The sequence below is a fragment of the Callorhinchus milii genome, unplaced genomic scaffold (assembly GCF_018977255.1).
Source record: "Callorhinchus milii isolate IMCB2004 unplaced genomic scaffold, IMCB_Cmil_1.0 Scaffold12, whole genome shotgun sequence".
Lineage (NCBI taxonomy): Eukaryota > Metazoa > Chordata > Chondrichthyes > Chimaeriformes > Callorhinchidae > Callorhinchus > Callorhinchus milii.
Window position 1 is genome coordinate 10858774 of NW_024704753.1, and position 19147 is coordinate 10877920.

General features: G+C 45.3%; 1 protein-coding gene across 2 annotated transcripts in view; it reads left to right on the forward strand.

Annotated features, from left to right (window-relative positions):
* The first annotated feature begins 2449 nt into the window (after positions 1 to 2449).
* The window catches only part of dnase1l4.1 (deoxyribonuclease 1 like 4, tandem duplicate 1), a 47172-nt gene continuing 30474 nt past the window's right edge, over positions 2450 to 19147 (forward strand). For both annotated transcript variants that reach the window (XM_007890244.2, XM_042339765.1), the window contains exons 1-4: positions 2450 to 2525; positions 11376 to 11488; positions 14233 to 14321; positions 16150 to 16236. In XM_007890244.2, the coding sequence (XP_007888435.1) occupies positions 11408 to 11488; positions 14233 to 14321; positions 16150 to 16236 (257 nt within the window). In that variant the 5' untranslated portion in view covers positions 2450 to 2525; positions 11376 to 11407. The remainder of the gene's footprint in view (positions 2526 to 11375; positions 11489 to 14232; positions 14322 to 16149; positions 16237 to 19147) is intronic.

Below are 19147 nucleotides of genomic sequence, written 5' to 3' on the forward strand. Positions count from 1 at the left end.
GCTATTGAGACATGCCTTGAAGGAGGCAAGAGAAGAAGCAAGGCAAAGGGAATGTGGAATGGAGTTCCAAAGGGTGGGGCAGAAAGACTGAAGGCCTGACCACTGATGGTGGGGTGGGCTGGGCGGGGGACATGGAGCAGGCCAGAGCCTGCTGAGTGGAGGGAGTGGACAGGTTGATATGGGGTCAGCAGGTTGCAGAGGTAGGAAGGAGCAAGACCGTGGAGGGCTTTGAAGGTGAGGACGAGAATTTTGAACTCTATCCTCTGGGGGATGGGGAGCCAGTGGAGCCAGGCAAGGGTGGGGATGATGGGGTCATGGAGCCTAGTGCGGGAGAGGAAATGAACTGCAGAGTTCTGCATGATCTGCAGCTTGTGGAGGAAAGAGTTGGGAAGGGTGACAACCAGGGAGTGGTTTAGTCAAGCCTAGATTTGATGAATGCATGGACGAGGGTTTCGGCGGCTTGATGGGCGGGGCAGTGTGGAGTCGAGTGATGTTGCAGAGGTGGGGAAGGCAGAGTGTATCATGGCATGAATATGGGGTAGAAAGGACAGTTGAGGATAGCATAGTACCTCTGCCATATGTTGTATGTGCAACTTGACTTTGACTGACCCAATAAAACCATAACAACTTACATTTATAATACCTCCCTTCACCCGGGATAGTGTCTCAAAGTGTTTAACAAGTTTAATCAGGAGAATCATTTAGTCTGTACCCTAATTATCATTATTTGCTCTCTGGCGCTCTGTGAAAATAACAAAGGGAATGTCGTTATTTGGTAAACAGCGGAACAGGATGCACACTCTCTACCACTGGTGCAGGGCCAAACTTTTAACTTTTTCAGGGTGGGGGAGGGGGTCAGCCTGACATATGTGGAAACCCATCCCCCTGCTTAAGAGTATCCAAACTAAGCTGAGAATTCCACGTATCCCACCTACACATGGAAACCCCAGAGATAGATTGTTGGAATGGAATGCACACTCTCTCCCTGGCATCCTGCTTTCCTAATTCCAGACAGTATTAGGTACAGATTGGCAAGAACCAAGGCTTGGGGACCTCAGGGTTGGAGTCTAACGAGTCTAAAACCGCATAGCTTGTCATTGATACTGCTGTCCAGCAAGGTTTCCTGCTGCTTGTCTAGCAGGTATCCCCCTACTTACCTGCCCGTACCCTCCGTTCCTCTGGCTCCGGTCTGCTCCACATCCCCCGCCCTACCATCGGTGGCCGGGCCTTCAGCCTCTCCGCCCCTAAGCTCTGGAACTCCATCCCCCAGTGCCTTTGCCTTGCTTCCTCCCTTTCCTACTTCAAGGCCGGTCTCAAGACCTTTCTCTTCGACCGTGCCTTCAGCTCCCCTCTCGACTCTCTATCCCCTCCTCACTCCCTTCTTTCCCTCCCCTCACCCTGACCATTTCCCCCCTGCTCGGGTCCCGACCCAACTGTCCAGCGCCTTGGGACGTCCTCCTGACGTGAAAGGCACTCTATAAATGAAATCTTGTTGTTGTTGTTGTTGTTGGGACTGCCCTACCCATTAGGGCTTTGGCTTGTAGGGTTAACTCAGGATCTGAGTGGGATGACTCCCTGCCCCCAGTGACTGGTCTGCCCTTCCAGGTCTTGCAGATGAGCCAGGCTAGCTGTCCTGTCATCAGCAGTGCCCTGGAATACTGCAGACCCACCTGGTTCAGGAATCGGTTTACCGAGACTGCCACTGAGGGCTGGCTACATTCTGACATTCCACTGCCAGAAATATCACCTTGGGGCCAGTTCAGTTGTATGTGCAGGTTGACTTTGCCACCACCCCCCACCCAAGGAGGAAGCTTTTCACCTGCAGAAGTCAACCTGCGGCAGACGTGCTCACCCAGCCAAGAGGAAGTGAAAGTACAACTGGAGTGTTACGGCCAAAAGGAGAAACATGACTGGTACAGATCACATGAGGTGATTTTCAATCACACTTAACATTTTATACACCTCTATAAGATCCCCTCTATAAGATTTAGCATTGTAGCCCCACATCCCGTTTGCCTTATATAGATAAAGTCATGGCATTATTTGAAAAGCAAAAGGAGTGTCTCTCGATTTCTGGCCAACAATCTTCCAGATAAAATTGACCATTTGTGGGACGTTGCTGTGCGAAACTTGCCTTTTGCGTTCTTACAAATGACAGTCACTGCACTTTACAGTGAATCCCGCGAAGCACGTTGAGAACTTTATAGCCCAGACTGTCAGCCCAGCGTACTGCTGGTGGTTTATCTTTAAGTGAATTGCAGATCAATAAATCTGTTTGTAGTTTCAGAGATGAGGAGATGTTTGAACATAGTTCTGAGCTGTACTCCGGCCCCTGAAAGACAGTTCCCTCTCATTTGAATAACTTAACTAACCAAAACCCACCGGATAGGCTGCATTGTGTTCCCCAGTGTGTTTTGCTCCAATGACTCACATATTAGTTTCTGCCTGGTCTTAACAGTTGAAAAATAACCACAGACTTCTGGTTTGAAACTGGGTTGATAGCGCACACAAAGAGCGACAGACAAGTAAGGAAATCTTATGTTGTTAATATATACTCCAGGATCATTAAGTTGCTGCAACCAAGGCATTTTACTGTACTGTTTATAAAGATTTCTGGATCATTGGGACCAGTTCTGGGGCAGGTGGGACCTGTAACATATGGATGGGTTACACCTAAACAGGGCTGGGGCAAATGTCCTTGCAGACAGGCTAACTAATGCTCTTGGGGAGGGTTTAAACTAATTTTGAGGCGGGAAGGGAATGCAAAAAATGAAGAGCTAGAAAATGGAGAAATAAAACAGGGGGGAAGTGCAGAACAGGTCAAGTTGGTTTTGGAGTGCATGTGCCTGAATGCACGGAGTTAAGCAAACAAGATTGGTGAGCTGCAGGCTCAAGTGGTCATAGGGGGATAAGATGTAGTAGCAGTAACAGAGACTTGGCTCAAGCAAGGACAGGAATGGGAGCTGAATATTCCTGGCTATAATATATTCAGGAGGGATAGGGAAGGAAAAAAGGAGGGGTTGTAGCAATGTTAGTCAAAGATACGGTTATCGCTGTGGAAAGGGTCAAGGTGCTGGAGGGCCCCAAAACGGAATCTATCTGGTTAGAGTTGAGGAACAAAAAAGGAGCTGTTATGCTGGTAGGGGTATACTATAGACCACCAAACAGTGGGAAGGAAATAGATGAGCAGATCTGCAAGCAGATCTCAGACAGATGAAGGTCAACAGAATAACGGGCGACTTTAATTATCCCAACATAGACTGGCAAAACAACAGCGCAAAGGGCAAGGAGGGGGAAATATTCCTAAAATGCATACAGGACAACTTTCTTGATCAGTACGTTGGTTTGCATTGATAAAATGCAAGTCCTTGCAGATTGCAAGTTAGAGTTTATTTTGAAGTGTGTGTGTGTTGGGTGGGGGTTAAAATAATAATAATGATAATTCCTTCATTTGATATAGCCCCTTATCACACTATTGAGACATCTCAAAGCACTTCATAGAATATAGCTGTGGAAGACTCGGTTATCTGCACGCGCGCAGTGAACACAGAAGTGCTGAGCTGTGATTGTGTCCTGTTTAGAATGCTGCCTGGGGTTTTATGGATCTCATCTACTATTGCAATGGAGTTGTACTGTATTCTAGGATTATAAAATCTGAACTTATTAGTTCTGTTTATCAGTATAACAACTTATTATACCCAGAAAGCAATCTACCAATCAACTAACAGGAGAAAAGAAAGAGGGAAAGAGAGACAGAGGGAACAGAGAGACAAACAGACAGAGAGAAAGGAGGAAAGAGAGACGGGGAAAAGTGTTCCTACTTACTGCTAGGTAAACCGAGGCGTGTGAAGTATAGAAACTTGCCTAAGGTTTCGGCCCGCCTGGAAATACAAAGATTCAGATTGATTCATTTGATAAGCTACAGGAACAGGTGGGTTGAGTGTTCTACTCAGTGTGAGACAATGGGGTTTCAGAAAACTGTAGGAGGGTTTTCCTGTCTAAGTGCTCGGCACAACCCATTCTCAGACAGGAGGGGAAACAAAAAAATGTGCATTTCCAGGGCACCTTTGTCAAAATATCACAAAGGGGTTCACAAGTAATTGCTGCCTAAACCTTCGCACAATCAGCCATAGGGTGCATGAAAAGTTTATCTATGTGATTGTTGACCAGGACACCAGGAGAGAGCAACTCCCTTCTTGTTTCACCTCCTCTGTGCACCCCCTCAAGCCCCCTCTATCCTCACATCAAACGGCAAGTCCAAAGTGGTCCTATCCACTTGGCTGCATCGTCCTCCCACCCCCTTTTTCCCTTCCACCCCACCCAGATCATCGACACCGCCTTCTTCCTCCGCCACGGCTCCTGCCACTCCTTACACTTGTTTTACCCCATTTCTCCCCCTTCCTTTCAACCACAATCACCTGAATGAAGTTCACCACCCGCTGCCTCAACACCCTCCCCACCCAGCTGCTGGTCACTCAACTCTCCGTCTCTCCCCACTGCTGGCCGACCATATCAACCAGTCTCTCCCCTCAAGCTCTGGTCCACTCCCCCTGAAAACCGCTGTCATCACACCCCGCCTCAAAAAACCCTCCCGCGATCCCTCTAATCTCTCACACCACCATCCCATCTCCAACCTACCCTTCCTTGCCAAATTCCTGGAATGCATTGTTGAAGGTCGACTTCGGTCACACGTCTCCCTCTAATCCTTCCTCGAGCCCCTACAGTCTGTTTTTTGCCCTGCCCACACAGAGACAGCGCTTTTCAAAGTCACAAACGACATTCTCTCTATCTGTGACCAGGGTTCCCTCTGCCTCCTCATCCTCCTGGATCTCTCTGCCGCGTTCAACACAATCGACCATACCATCTTCCTCCACCGGCTCATCTCCCTCATCCACCTTAGTGGGACCACACTCACATGGTTTGAGTCCTATTTAAACAACCGCATCTATTTCAACTCGGCAAATGGTTTCTCCTCCGACCCCCAACTGGTCACCTGCGGGGTACACCAGGGCTCCATCCTTGGCTCTCTTCTTTTCCTCATCTATGTGCTCCCTCTGGGTGATGTCCACGGGGTAAACTTCCACATGTATGTGGATAACACACAAATCTACTTTGCCTCCTCCAGTACCAACTCCAGGTCTGCTGATCTGCTATCAGCTTGTCTGGCAACCATGTTACTTGGTTCCCGTCAACATCTTTACTCCTGCGGATCTAAACTCCTCAATCTCCCTGGGCTCTCCCACAGACTCACCGAACCAGTGCCCCTAGCTGTCCTTCACATCCAGTCCCTGACCAGGATCACCTTCTTCTACCTCTGCCACATTGCCCGCCTCCGACCATACCTTACCTCAAATGCAGCTGAAACCTTCGTCCATGCGATTGTCGCCTCCCGCTTGGATTACTCAAATACCCTACTTGCAGGTCTCCCCAGCTCCGCTATTCAAAAAATCCAGCTCATTCGGAATTCTGCCGCCCACATACTTACCTGGACCAAACTCCGTACCCACATCTCACCAGTTCTGGCCAGGCTCCACTGGCTCCCCATCACTGAATGGATTGACTTCAAGATCTTCATAATTGTGTTCAAATCCCTTCACTCTGGCACCTCCCTACCTCTCTGACCTCCTCACTCCCCCAATCCACTACCCGGCGCCTTTGTTCGATCGGCAGCGGCCTCCTGCTCATCCCTCGCACACTCCGCCGAACTATCGGAGGTTGCACTTTCAACCACTAAGCCCCAAAACTCTGGAACACTCTCCCTCGATCCCTCCGTCTTGCTCCCTCTCTCCTCTTTTTCAAGTTCTGCCTGAAAACCTTCCTCTTCGGCTGTGCTTACGGCCACCTCCCTCACTCCCGGCTCGGAGTGAGGCTCCGCCACTGTTAAGCACTCTAAGACGCTACCCTGTGTGGAGGGCACTATATAAGGGCAAGGTGTTGCTGTTGTTGTTTCCAATAGTGTCACAATTTGTTTTTATGTTCAACCTGACAAGGCACATGTGATATCAGTTATTGTCTGAACCAAAGAATGGCACCTCTGGTGCTAAGAATGGAGTGAAAAACATAACAAACTAATACAATACAAAATTGCATTTGTAAAATGCTGTTCACGTCGGGGGGGGGACATCCCAAGGTGATGAACAGCCAGGGAATAGGACTCAAGCAGGAGGGGCTGGGACGTGTGTACATGTAAAGTGTGTGAGAGCATACAGACAGGCACTTCTCATTGCTGCAGCATCTTGTAGATTGCAAACCCTCATCAAGTATTTTGTGTCAGTCTGGCTCAGTCGGCAGCACTCTCACCTGAGTCATGAAAGTTGGGGCTTCAATTAGTGAGACATAGTCACTGATCTTTATAGTATATCCTGTGAAGCATTTTGGGATTCTTCCTTGCATGAGAAGTGCTGTATCAAAAGCAAGGTGCTTTACTGAAAGTAAGGATTATTATTATGGTTATTGTTATTGCACTATTTGTGATTGTGTCTCAGCTTGTCTTGCACTCCAGCCCTGCCTCGCTTTTCACGAAATCCAGCCTATGTCACACCTGCCTGCACACACATAAAACAGAACTCAAATAGAAAGTCTTACATTAAAGGGCTTAATAGACTGGTGTGGTGTGAGAGCCTGGAAACAACAACAACAAGATTCCATTTATAGAGCGCCTTTCACATCGGGAGGACGTTCCAAGGTGCTGTACAGTTGGGTCAGGACCCGAGCAGGGGGGAAATGGTCAGGGTGAGGGGAGGGAAGGGAGGGAGCAAGGAGGGGGTAGAGAGTCGAGAGGGGAGCTGAAGGCACGGTCAAAGAGAAAGGTCTTGGCAAGGAAAGAGAGAGAGGAAGGGAAAGTGGAGAGAGAGCTAACGAAAGAAGGTGGAGCAAGAGATGAAGAGAAAAAGACAGGGACAAACCACAACAAGAACAACTTGCATTTATATAGAAAAGAAAGGAGGGAAGAGAAAGGTGAAAGAGAGAGAAAAGGGGAGACAGAGAAGGAGAAGATAAACAGGGTTGGAAAGACAAAGAGTAAAAGAAGAGAGAAAGAAGGAAAGTGAGAAGGGGAAATATAGGAAAGAGAGAAGGAATAAACTGCAAGAGAAAGAATGAAAAGATTCACAAAGAACATACAGCACAAAAACAGGCTACTGGGCCCAAATAGTTTATACTCCATGCAAGTCTTCATCCACTGCTTACTCCCTCCCACATCCTTCTATTCCCCTCTCCCTCGTGTGAAGGTCTAGCTTCCTCTTGAATGCATCTACACTATCCGATTCAAATATTGCTTTAGGCAGTGAATTCCATACTGCGTGAAGTAGTTCCTCCTAAATTTTCTTTTTGATTCCCAGTCCCTATCTTATCCTGGTGGCCCCTGGTTATGGACTCCACCAAACAGCCTATTCATGTCAACCTTGTTGAACACATTCATCATTTTGAATACTTTTATTAGGTCCCCTCTTCTAGCAAAAAAAAGGCCAGTCTTTCCTGATAGCAGTAACCTGCTAACCTGGTTTCAGCCTGGTAAACCTAGCCTGTACTCTTTGCATTGCTGCTACATCCTTCTTATAGTGTAGAGACCAGAATTGGACACAATACTCCAAATATGGTCTAACCAACAAATTCATCACCTCCTCACTTTTATAAAGGCCAAACCCCCATTGGCCAGCTTCTTTTCGAGATTTGTCGATCTGAATCCCCAGTTCTCTTTGCTCCTCCAATCCTTTTAGTTTCCTACTATCTAGATTCTAGACTATAAACGGCTTCTGTTTACAACTTCACTGTTTACAATGTTCATAGAATCATAGAATTTACAGCGAAGAAGGAGGCCATTTGGTCCATCATGTCTGTCGGCTCTTTGAAAAGAGCTACCCAAATCAATCCCATTCCTGCACTCTCTCACCATAAACCTGCAAACTTGTCCTCCCCAAATAATTACCTACTTCTCTCTTACAATTGTTATTGAATCAGCTTCCACTACCCTTGCAGGCAATGCATTCCATATCCAAACAACTCGCTGTGTGAAAAAAAATTCTTACTCACCTCCCCTCTATTTCTTTTAACAACTATTTTAAATCGGTGTCTTCAGGTTACTGACCGACCCGCCAGTGGAAATTATTTCTCCTTGTTCACCCTATCGAACCCCTCATAATTTTGAAAACTTCTATTAAGTCCCCTCTTAACCTTCTCTGCTCCAAGGAGAATAATCGTAGCTTCTCCAGCCTCTCCTGGTAACTGAAGTCCCTCATTCCTGGTACCATCCTCGTAAATCTCCTTTGCTCCCTCTCCAATGCCTTGACATCCTTCCTAAACTGTGGTGCCCAGAACTGAACACAGTCTCTCGCTGAGGCCTAACCAGTGTTTATAAAGGTTAATCATAACTTCCTGACTTTTGCATTTATATCCCTATTTATAAAGCCTAGTATCCCGTATGCTTTTTTAACAGCTTTATCTACCTGTCCTGCCACCTTCAAAAATTTACTTATATGAACCCCCAGGTCTCTCTGTTCCTTCACTCCCTTTAAGATTGTACCATCAGTTTATATTTCTTCTCCTCATTCTTCCTCCCAAAATGCATCACTTTGCATTTATCCACATTAAAGTTCATCTGCCACGTGTCTGCCCATTTTACCAGTCTGTCCATGTCCGCTTGCAGTCTGCTACTATCCTCCTCACTGTTTACTACTTTTCCAAGCATAATATCATCTGCAAACTTGGAAATTGTGCTCCCTACACCCAAGTCCAGATCATTTATATAGATCAAAAACAGAAGTGGTCCCAATACTGACCTCTGGGGAACCCCACTGCTCACTTCCCTCCAGTCAGAAAAACAACCATTCACCACCAATCTCTGCTTTCTGTCTCCCAGTCTGTTCTGTATCTGCTGCCACTGTCCCTTTAATACTGTGGGCTTCTATTTTGCTTACAAGTCTCTTATGTGGCACTTTATCATATAATCCATATAAACTACATCAACTGCACTACCTTCATCCACCCTCTACGTTACCTCATCAAAAAAGGTTTGTTACACATGATTTGCCTTTAACAAACCCTTGTTGGCTATCCTTTATTAGCCCATATTGTTCTAAGTGAAAATTCATTTTGTCCCAGATTATAATCTCTAGAAGTTTCCATACTGCTGACGTTAGGCTGACTGGCCTGCAGTTCCCGGGTTTATCCTTCTGTCTCTTTTTGTACAGGGCAGTAACTTTTGCAATCCTCCAGTCCTCTGGGATCATTCCCGGTGTCCAAGGAGGATTGAAACATTGTGACCGGAGCCTCTGTTATTTCCACACTTACTTCCCTCAGTAATCTAGGATGCATCCCGTCCGGACCAGGTGACTTATCTACTTTGAGCACCATCAACCTTTTTAGTACCTCCTCTCGATTTATTCTTATCTAATCCAATTTCTCCACCCTCTCCTCCAATACTGTGGCATTGGTTGCATCCTCTTCTTTAGTGAAGACAGATGCACAGTACTCATTCAGCATGTCTGCCTCCACAAGATTTCCTCTTTGGTCCCCAATTGGACCCATCCTACCTTTGACTAACCTTTTATTCTTTATGTGTTTATAAAATACTTTTGGGTTCCCTTTTACGTTACCCACTAATCTTTTCTCATACAATCACGTTGCCCCTCTTATTTCCTTTTTCAGTTCTCTGCATTCTCTATATTCTATTTGATTATATTCTGTATTTTGGATCTGAAACTTATCATAAGCCTCCTTTTTCTGTTTTATTTTAATACCAATTTCCTTAGTCATCCAGGGAGGTTTGGATGCTCTACCATTCCTCTTTGAGGGATTGTATTTGTTCTATCCCTGAATTATCTCCTCCTTGAAGGTTTCCCATTGCTCATTAGCTGTTTTACCTGCCAATCTATCTTTCCAGTCCATCTTGGCTCGGTCCCTTTTTAACTCACTGAAATTAGTCCTCTTCCAGTTGAGTATCTTCACCTTTGATTGTTCCTTGTCCCTTTCCATACACACTCTAAACCTAATGATGTTGCAATCACTGTTATCCAGATGCTCTCCTACTGAAACCTGTTCCACTTGCCCCACTTCATTCCCCAGAACTAGGTAGCTAAGAATATTCAGCTCCCATTCCTACCCTTGTTTGAGCCAGGTCTCCGTTATTGCCACTAAGTCATAACCCCACATGGCAACTTGAGCCTACAGTTCACCAATCTTATTTGGCACACTCGTGAATTTATGCACGTACACTCCAAGACCGACTGAGTCTGCTGTGCATTTCTCCCCTGTCTAATCCCTCCTTTTTCTGGACTACTCCTTGTTGCATTGCTATTCGTCTCTCCCAGCCCTCTATGTAACTTATTTTTCTTGTCTCATGCTACATCCTGATTCCCTTTCACCCCCCTTGAAATTAGCTTAAACCCTTCCCCCACAGCACTATTTAACACCCCTGCGAGGACACTGGTCCCAGCCCTGTTTGGGTGTAACCCATCCATCTTGTACAAGTTCCACCTGCCCCAGAACTGGTCCCAATGATCCAGGAACCTGAAACCCTCCTTTCTGCACCATTTCTCCAGCCATACATTCATGTGTTTGATCCTGCTGTTTTGATACTCACACGAGGCACTGAGAGTAACTTAGAGATCACCACGTTTGAAGTCCTACTCTTTAGATTTTTCCCTAGCTTCTGATACTCTCCTTGTAAGATCTCAGCCATCTTTTTAACACCACAACTTGTATATTGAATCCAATTGATTTGTGTATATGGTGAACCTTAACTCCTATTAACTTCTTGTGGATAAAGGGATTAAGGGATATGGGGATAAGACGGGTAGGTGGAGTGAGAATAGATCAGCCATGATCTTATTGAATGGCGGGCAGGCTAGAAGGGCTGAATGACAAACTCCTGCTCTTAATTCTTATGTTCTTAAGTTCTATCCTTTGCTTTTGTTTTCCTAACCATTCTTTAATCCATTCTGCTACATCTCCCACAATTATATATGCCCCAATTATAGTATTATAGTCCCAATTATGGCCTTTCACTTTATCAAAGGCCTTCTAGAAATCTGGGTACATTACAGCCACTGCATCTACTTTATTGGTTACATATTCAAAGAATTTGATAAAGTTGGTCAAGCAGAGCCTTCCTTTCATCAATCCTTGTTGTCGCCACTTAATTTTACTCTCCTCCTCCAGATAACTGGTTACTTCATCTTTTAAAGTCCACAAACAGGGTACAACATGGAAATACTTTTCAGGTGGAGCAAAGCGAGTTAGAGAGAGGGGAAGAAATGGAAAAGAGTTACATAGAAAGAGGGGACATTTCAGAAATTTCATTTTAAAGTGACAGAAATCTGTGGTGAGTCCTGTGCTGTTGAGGTTTAGATTTTGAGAAATGTTTGTGTTTTGTTTAGATTCTTCAATTAATTACTTGCAGCAAGTGACAATGAAAATTGCTGCGTTCAACATCCAACGTTTTGGGACAAACAAGATCTCCAAACCCAAAGTCCTGTCAACCATCATCAATGTGAGTATTACTGTGCACAGTGAGACACTAACACATCCCTCCCCACAGAACAAGACTCATCCCCTCGCTCGCTTCCCCGCTCCCTCCCTTGCTCCTCATCCCTCCCTAGCTCCATCCCTCTTGCCTCACTCCCCACAGAACTAGACTCTATCCCCTCTCTCCTTCAATCCATTCCCCACAGATTGATTTCATTCCCACCTCCCATCTCCCCACAGAACAAGACTCCTCTCTCAGGTATAGACAGCACAGTTAGCAGTAATAAGTTTGGAATTTTTAAACAAGTTATTTCAGGCACAGACCCTTACATTACGGTTGCAGTTATAACAAACAACCCCTATCCTGGCACTCAATGTCAGGCAAACTGCAGCACAGAACAAATAGCATTCCTGTCTGGGCAAACACAGGTCACTACAGTTAGTGTATAAAATTGCCTCTTTAGCAACAGAAACGCTGCAGGACACATTTCATACAGGAAGTATGTCAAAAGGCCCCTGTCTTTTCTTTTTTCACTGGATGACACCTAGTCAGCGCTGGAAGTTGGTTGTATATCAAAGGTATCTATAACTGGCTTCACTTGTAGTTATTTTAAAATTTACTCCTGGTTAAACATTGTTTCACTCTAGTCCCAAGGTCCTGCATCATAGAATCATAGAACAGAAGGAGGCCATTCGGGCCATCGCGTCTGTGTCGGCTCTTTGAAAAGAGCTTCCAATCCAATCCCATCCCCCACTCTCTGGGTTCTGCCTATTCCAGTCTGCCTGTTCAAATGGACGTTAAAGATCCCACGGCATTATTTAAAATCAGAAGGGAGTTTCTCTCTCAGTGTCCTGACCAATAAAATATAATTAGTCATTCACTTCAACAACAACAACAACAAATTATATTTGTAAAGCGCCTTTCACGTCAGGAGGATGACCTGACTGTTAATGCAGATTCATGGCTGTTAGTGCAAATTACCCACAAAACACTGTCACTGGTTTACAGCAATTCCCTGTGAAACAGTTTGATGTGAAAATCATAATCACATGTTACTGTGTATAATTTTGGAGGGATCAGCTGGGTGTCTGCCAAGTGGGGACCCATGGCCCTGCTTCAGAGTAACCAAACAAAGTGAGTATTCACATATGTATACCACTTTCACTAGTTACCACACTTGTGTGCATGTGTGTATAATTATAATGTTACAAATTGGTTGCCACATTTGCCTACAAATCCAGTCGCTGAACTTTACAGTGAAGCATTTTGAGACTTCCTCCCGACGTGAAAGGCGCTATATAAATGTAATTTTGTTGTTGTTGTTGTAGACTGCAGTCCTTGCCAAACTCCACTGGCTCCCTGTCACAGAGTGGATCGACTTCAAGTTCTTCACTCTAGTGTTTAAATCCCTCCATTCCTTGGCACCCCCTATCTCTCTAATCTCCTCTCTCCCCACACCAGTACCCACTGCTTCAGCTCCACTGGGTCCGGTCTCCTCTGTGCCCCCCGAGTTCTCCGCTCCAACATCGGCGACCATGCCTTCAGCCACTATGGCTTGAAACTTTGGAACTCCCTCCCTCAACCTCTTCACCTCGCCCCCTCCTTCCCCATCTTCAGGTCACTCCTAAAGACCTTTCACTTTGACCGTGCCTACGGTCACCTTCCCCCTTCCCCTGGCTCGGCCTCTGGCTCCGCCATTGTTAAGTGCTCTGAGATGCCACCCAGCGTGGAGGGTGCTATATAAATGCAAGTTGTTGTTGTTGACGGCTTGGTAAAGTTCAATGCTAGGGCCTGAACATGGTGACCCAATCTGTCACACTCATGCTTGTCTCAGAGAAGCAAAGTTCAGCAAAAGTGGAACAGGTGAGGCGCTCAGAACTATGCAGGGAACGCACACTTTGTGTACTGATCCAGTGTGTGTCTGTGAGGTGTGACACATTTTGGGGCGTGAGTGAGTTGGGAAACCAAAATAAGGTATTTTATTTTTCGACTGAGAGTTGGGTAATAATTGTCTCACAAATGGTTTTGTGTTATTACTGGTAACACCTCAGCTACCAATAATGCACTTGTCCCAACAGGCTTGCTACATTACCCACCCCGTCCCAATCCAATCATTTACAACTTTCCAGAATTTAGTAAACAGGATGTATCCCTCCAGGGATATAATAAGCCCTCACACTTAAACAGGAACAATTTCAATGGAGGGAAACAAGAATAATAATCCTCACACCAGGAGGACGTCTCAAAGCACTTTACAGGATAAACTGTAAAGTGTATTTTGTAGGTGAATACAGCAACCTATTTGTGCACAGCACAGAACGGAGAAAGTCCTGTGTTTTGCGCAGCCAGAGCAACATCCCACAAATAGTCATGAAGTAAAAGATCAATTTTATTTGGAGGATTGTTGTCCATTAGGAGAAACTTTTATTCTGTTGAGCAGTTCAATGGGATCTTTAACATCCACCAAACAGGCAGATGGAACCTTAGTTTCACATTTTACCTGAAGGATGGTACAACTTCGAACAATGTCACCACAACCCCAGCACCACACTGGAGTGTCAGCTTTGACTATGTGGGTTCAAACTCAGTCAACGTGGGGCTAGAATACAGAACCGTCTGATGTAGGGGTGAGAATGCTATCATGGGTTGAAATCTCTTTGTGATGTTTCATGCACACTATCTAGAAAGCAGAATAAAGCTCAGACTGTATATTATGTGATGTCTCTGATGAGGCCTCTGGGGAATTCACCAAGATTCTGCTTGTACAGATTGTGATGCGCTACGATATAATCCTGATCATGGAGGTGACGGACCGGACAGGCGAGGCAGTGGAAATCCTGAATCAGGAGTTGAATAAGTAAGTAATTGTGAAGAGAGCGGAAAAAGCCCTGTGTTTGGCTCGGCCAGAGTTAGTTAAACACCAGCCAGCTTTTCTCAAGCCATTCCTTGATCTTCTCCCCTTCCCCTGGGTTTGCTGGTGTGATGTGGCTTCTCTACATTAGATTGGATTGGAGAGCTGGCTCCGAGACTCTGTGTACTCCATTGGATAAGCCCCTGAGAGGAGACTAAACCTAGCACTGTGGTGCAGTGTAAATACAATACAAAATTACATTTGTATAGGGCCTTTCACGTCGGGAGGACATCCCAAGGTGTAATGCTTCTCAGTTTCAAAGTTCTTATATTGGATCAGCTGCATATTTAATAACAATAAAATTAAAATAATCCTTACATTTGGTATAATGCCTTTCACGTCTAGATGTCTCAAAGAGCTTCACAGAATATACTGTGAAGTATAGTGATTTGTAGATGAATGCAGCAGCCAATTTTCCACAGAGTGACAATTTTGGAAACTCCTTTCTCTTTTCGAATAATGCCATGGGAAACATGACATAAACCTGAATGGGACGGCACCTTGGACAATGCAGCGCTCCCCTTACAGGAGTATCAGAGGAGCAAAGGTAAGGCAGCTGGGTTACTTGAAGTGCGTCCCTCTGACCAGCTAGGATGTCGATAGCCAGTAGATTGTGTAGGAGCAGAGGTCCCACCAGTTGTATGCCTGTAGGGGAGCTATTAGCTGTTCCTGTTCCGAATAACTCAGCGTCTACTATTCAGTCGTCCAACGAGATGAAAGATGCCACAAAGTATGACAGATGGTTGCATTGGGAATGATTGAGAAATCCACGCCAAACACTAGGCAGCACCAAAAGATGTGGATTGTCCAATCAAGTGTCAATTTCCCTGGGGTTCGTAGGGTTTATCACAGGAGGTGGGATAGGAGTCTTCCTGACAGGAGTCCTTCGCAAGGGCTGCATAATGACTAATCTCCAGCAGGTAAAAAGCCCACCATCAGGCTGAACATAATCTGGATTGAGGATGTGATAGCTGGTGGAAGCAATCAGAAAGTGATTTAAATGTTAAAATGAACAAAGCTTGATACTCTAAGAGATTCATTGGGCAGACACTTCCTCTGGAAATGTTCAGTTCAACGGAATAGAAGCTGTGTTGATACAACCCTCACATACTGCATAATAATAATAATCTTGCATTTGATAGATCGCTTTTCACGTCTCAAAGCGCTTCATGGAATATGCTGAAAAGTGAATTGACCGTATATTTGTGGGCGAAACACGGCAGCCAATTGCGCACATCAGTGTCCCACAAACAGTCGTGGATTGAAAATGACCAATTTATTATTGTTTTGTTTTGGAGGGATTATTATTAGGCGTGTGGAGTAAGGAAACTTGCCCAAGGTTTTGCCCTGCCTGGAATTGAACTCAGGTGTCTCGCTTGTAAGGCGAGTGCTCTAACCACTGAGCTATATGATACAATTCAGATACATTTTGAGGAACATTTTATTCTTGGTGGGATTCTGCACCATGTCTGCTTCCTCATTGCATTGTCTCATCTCAAACCTCTACATCGACATTATCTGAGGCCTGTAGGTTCCCCTGGTTGTAGCTAGCAGACCACTTAAAATGTAAGATCTGAAGTGAAAAAAGCAAAGATAATTCCCCACAGTGATTTGCACATATATAGCGCCTTTGTGTAGGGTAGCAACTCGGAGCATGGGGAAGCTTGCTTCCAATCTCTTGGCTTTCGGCACTTCCTGCCCAGGGAGCTAAGCTGAAGTGTCATGTCGAGAGGCTTGGCTGTGTTTAACTCTGTGCTATTTATCATCTTTGCAGGAACTCTAAAGATCACCACTATTCCTCCGTACTGAGCAAACCGCTGGGCCGTGGGAGTTATAAGGAACAGTACCTCTTTCTCTATCGGTGAGCGATTCTCACATAACCCGCAAGCAAGCAACACCAACCACAATCCTTACATCTGATATTGTGCATACCTGTCAGGAGGACATCTCAAAGCGCCTCACAGGATTAATGTGTAATTTGTAGGCGTTTCGGCCACAAAATACAGTCAATCCACTGTACAGTATATTCTGTAAGGCGCTTTGAGACATCTCAACGAAGTGATAAGGTGCTACATCAAATACAAGGATTATTATTATTAACTGTAAAATGAATTGACTGTATTTTATGGGTAAACACAGCAGCCAATTTATTGCACAGCAATGTCCCACAAACAGCCATGGAGTGACCAATTTTATTTGGGGGATTGTTGGCCAGGGCACCTGGAAATAAACTCCATCTTGCACCCACCATTGCACATGTGCATTGCGGGTCCGGACATGAAAGGTGTTGTAGGAACAGAAATTGTATTGCGTTGTTCCTGTTCTACCCCTAAATTTAAATCACAAATGATTTAAAGGTTTGAAAGAAAACACCCAATTTTCATTTCTCTCTCCCTGTCTGAGCTGAATACTTTACCAGCTGTGACAAGCAGACCAACCGATCCTTATCACAGCATGCTGAGTTAACAAGCCGGCTGTTGTGTGATGTTAGCTTCCAAATGACGGTTGATGGACTCAATCACAGGTTCCTGCGCTCATTCTTCGTGAATTGCTTCTGTGGAGAGCACTAATTGGACGCAGTTCTGTCTGCCATCAAAGGCACTGAGGCTGTTCCCTGTGATCTATCTGACTCACAAATCCCTGCGTGCAATTTACCACTTCAACCAGAGCTGTATTACTGACAGCTTTTGTGGGGCTGGATTAAAGTGGATTTGATTGACAGCTCACGGCGAGGGGGTGATAACCGTGGTAACAGCAGCAGAAGACTTACAGCATCTTCTCGTGTACATACCTCGATTGTGTGTGTTTCTTCACTGGTAAATGCATTTTGTATGTGTATTTTTACCTGAACATGCCTTACGGGTGCAGATTCAAACCCCTCCCTCCACAGTCTTGCCCCTCCCATCACTGGCGGGTGAGCTTTCAGCCATTCTGTCCCCACTCTATGGAGTTCTATTGTGGAGTCCCTCCAACTCATTCTCTCCAACCCCTGTTCAAGGCATGTCTCACTTTGAGCACTCTTTCGGTCATCTTCCCCCATCCAACTTGGGTGTCCAGCCAACGAAACCAGGCAGCTTAGCCCCCTTGCATTTGATATAGCCCTTCATCACATCCCTTCCCATTTTCAGGTCTCTGCTGAAGACCTTTATTTTCGACCGTGCCTTTGGTCACTTTCCTCCCCCCTCCCCCTGGCTCAGCCCTGGGATCCGTTACTGTAAAGCGCTCTGAGACGCTATCCAGCGTGGGGGGCGCTATAGAAATCCAAGTTGTTGTTGAGATGTCTCAAAGTACTTCACAGAATATATTGTAAAGTTGATTGGCTGTATATTTTGTGGGTGAAACCCAGCACCGAATTGCACACAGATGTGTCCCACAAAGAGTCGTGAATTGAGTGACCAATTTTTTTAAAGAGATTATTACCCCTGGAAAGTGATCCTCCTGACATGAAATGTGCTGCATAAATATAAATGATATTGTATTTACCTGCACACACCTCACATGTTTGTGTCTTCTCTGCTTATGGGTCAAATATGTAATGCAGGTGCTCGAACATTGAGATGATCAGGGTTATTGAATGTTAGTGAAAACTGTGTGTGAACAGTAGCAATAATATATTAAGCCTTGCATTTGATCCGCACCAAAATGTCTGACTGTATATTTGTGAACATAGCAGCCAGTTTGCTCACAACAGACAATGTAGGAGGATTGTTGGCCAGGACACTGGGAGAAACTCCCATCTCTTTTCAAACAGTGTCACGGGATCTTTAACATCCACCCCAACATGCAGACAGGACCTCAGTTTATTGTCTCATCTCAAGGACAGCAGTTCTGACAATGTGCAGCCCCCGGTACTAGATTCAGTGTCAGAATGGACTGTGAGCTCAAAGTCCCGATGCGGGATTTGACCCCACAAGCTTCTGATTCAGAGTTACCGACTAAGCTGGCCTTCCAACGGAGACTTCAGAAAGGAACCATACTCCCCTACAACTGTAGTTTTGGTGTGGGGGTGGTGTCTGTGAGGCGGAGGGGGGAGAAGCCAGGCAGCTAAGCACCCCCCGCCAGCTGGCCGGACACAAAGGAACCGCAGGGGACACCAAAGGGCAGGGTTCCGATTGCCACTTCCTGCTGCCTGCCTTGCTCTCAGCACGCATTGCCAGGTGGCTACAGCCAGACCATCACATCATCTGTAAAATAATTACTTTACCTGCTTGTTCTCTATTATTCGCTGATTACTTTGGTGGCTAGCAGATCTTCATTTGCTGTTACCCAAAGATTTCAGGAACGTTTATGTTCATCGCGATCAGTGTTGAGATATTAACTATCGACTCAGTGATCATTGCTTCTTAGAGGTTCATTATTCAAATGTCAAGGTCTCCTGGGCTCTCACTGTCAAGCTGACGACTAGTAAATGCTAATAGTAGAGGTTATAAACAGATTAAATCTTATCTTTCAGTGATTTCTACCTGTAGAGACATAGACAGACAGGGTCGAGAGAGAGATACAGAGTGAGATAGAAGACGGGGAGAGACAGAGAAACAGAAAATAGAGACATATGCAGGGAGAGAGAGAGTGAGACAGACACACACTCGAAGAGAAAGACACACATAAGAGAGAGAAACATACATAAACACATGCTCAAGGCAAGAGAGAGGGAGGGAAATAGAAAGAGGGGCACAGAGACAAAGGGAGATACATATTAAGAAAAAGAGGGAGAGAGATAGATATGGAGAGATAATAATAGTGATATGGAGAAACACAGGAAAAGAGTCAGA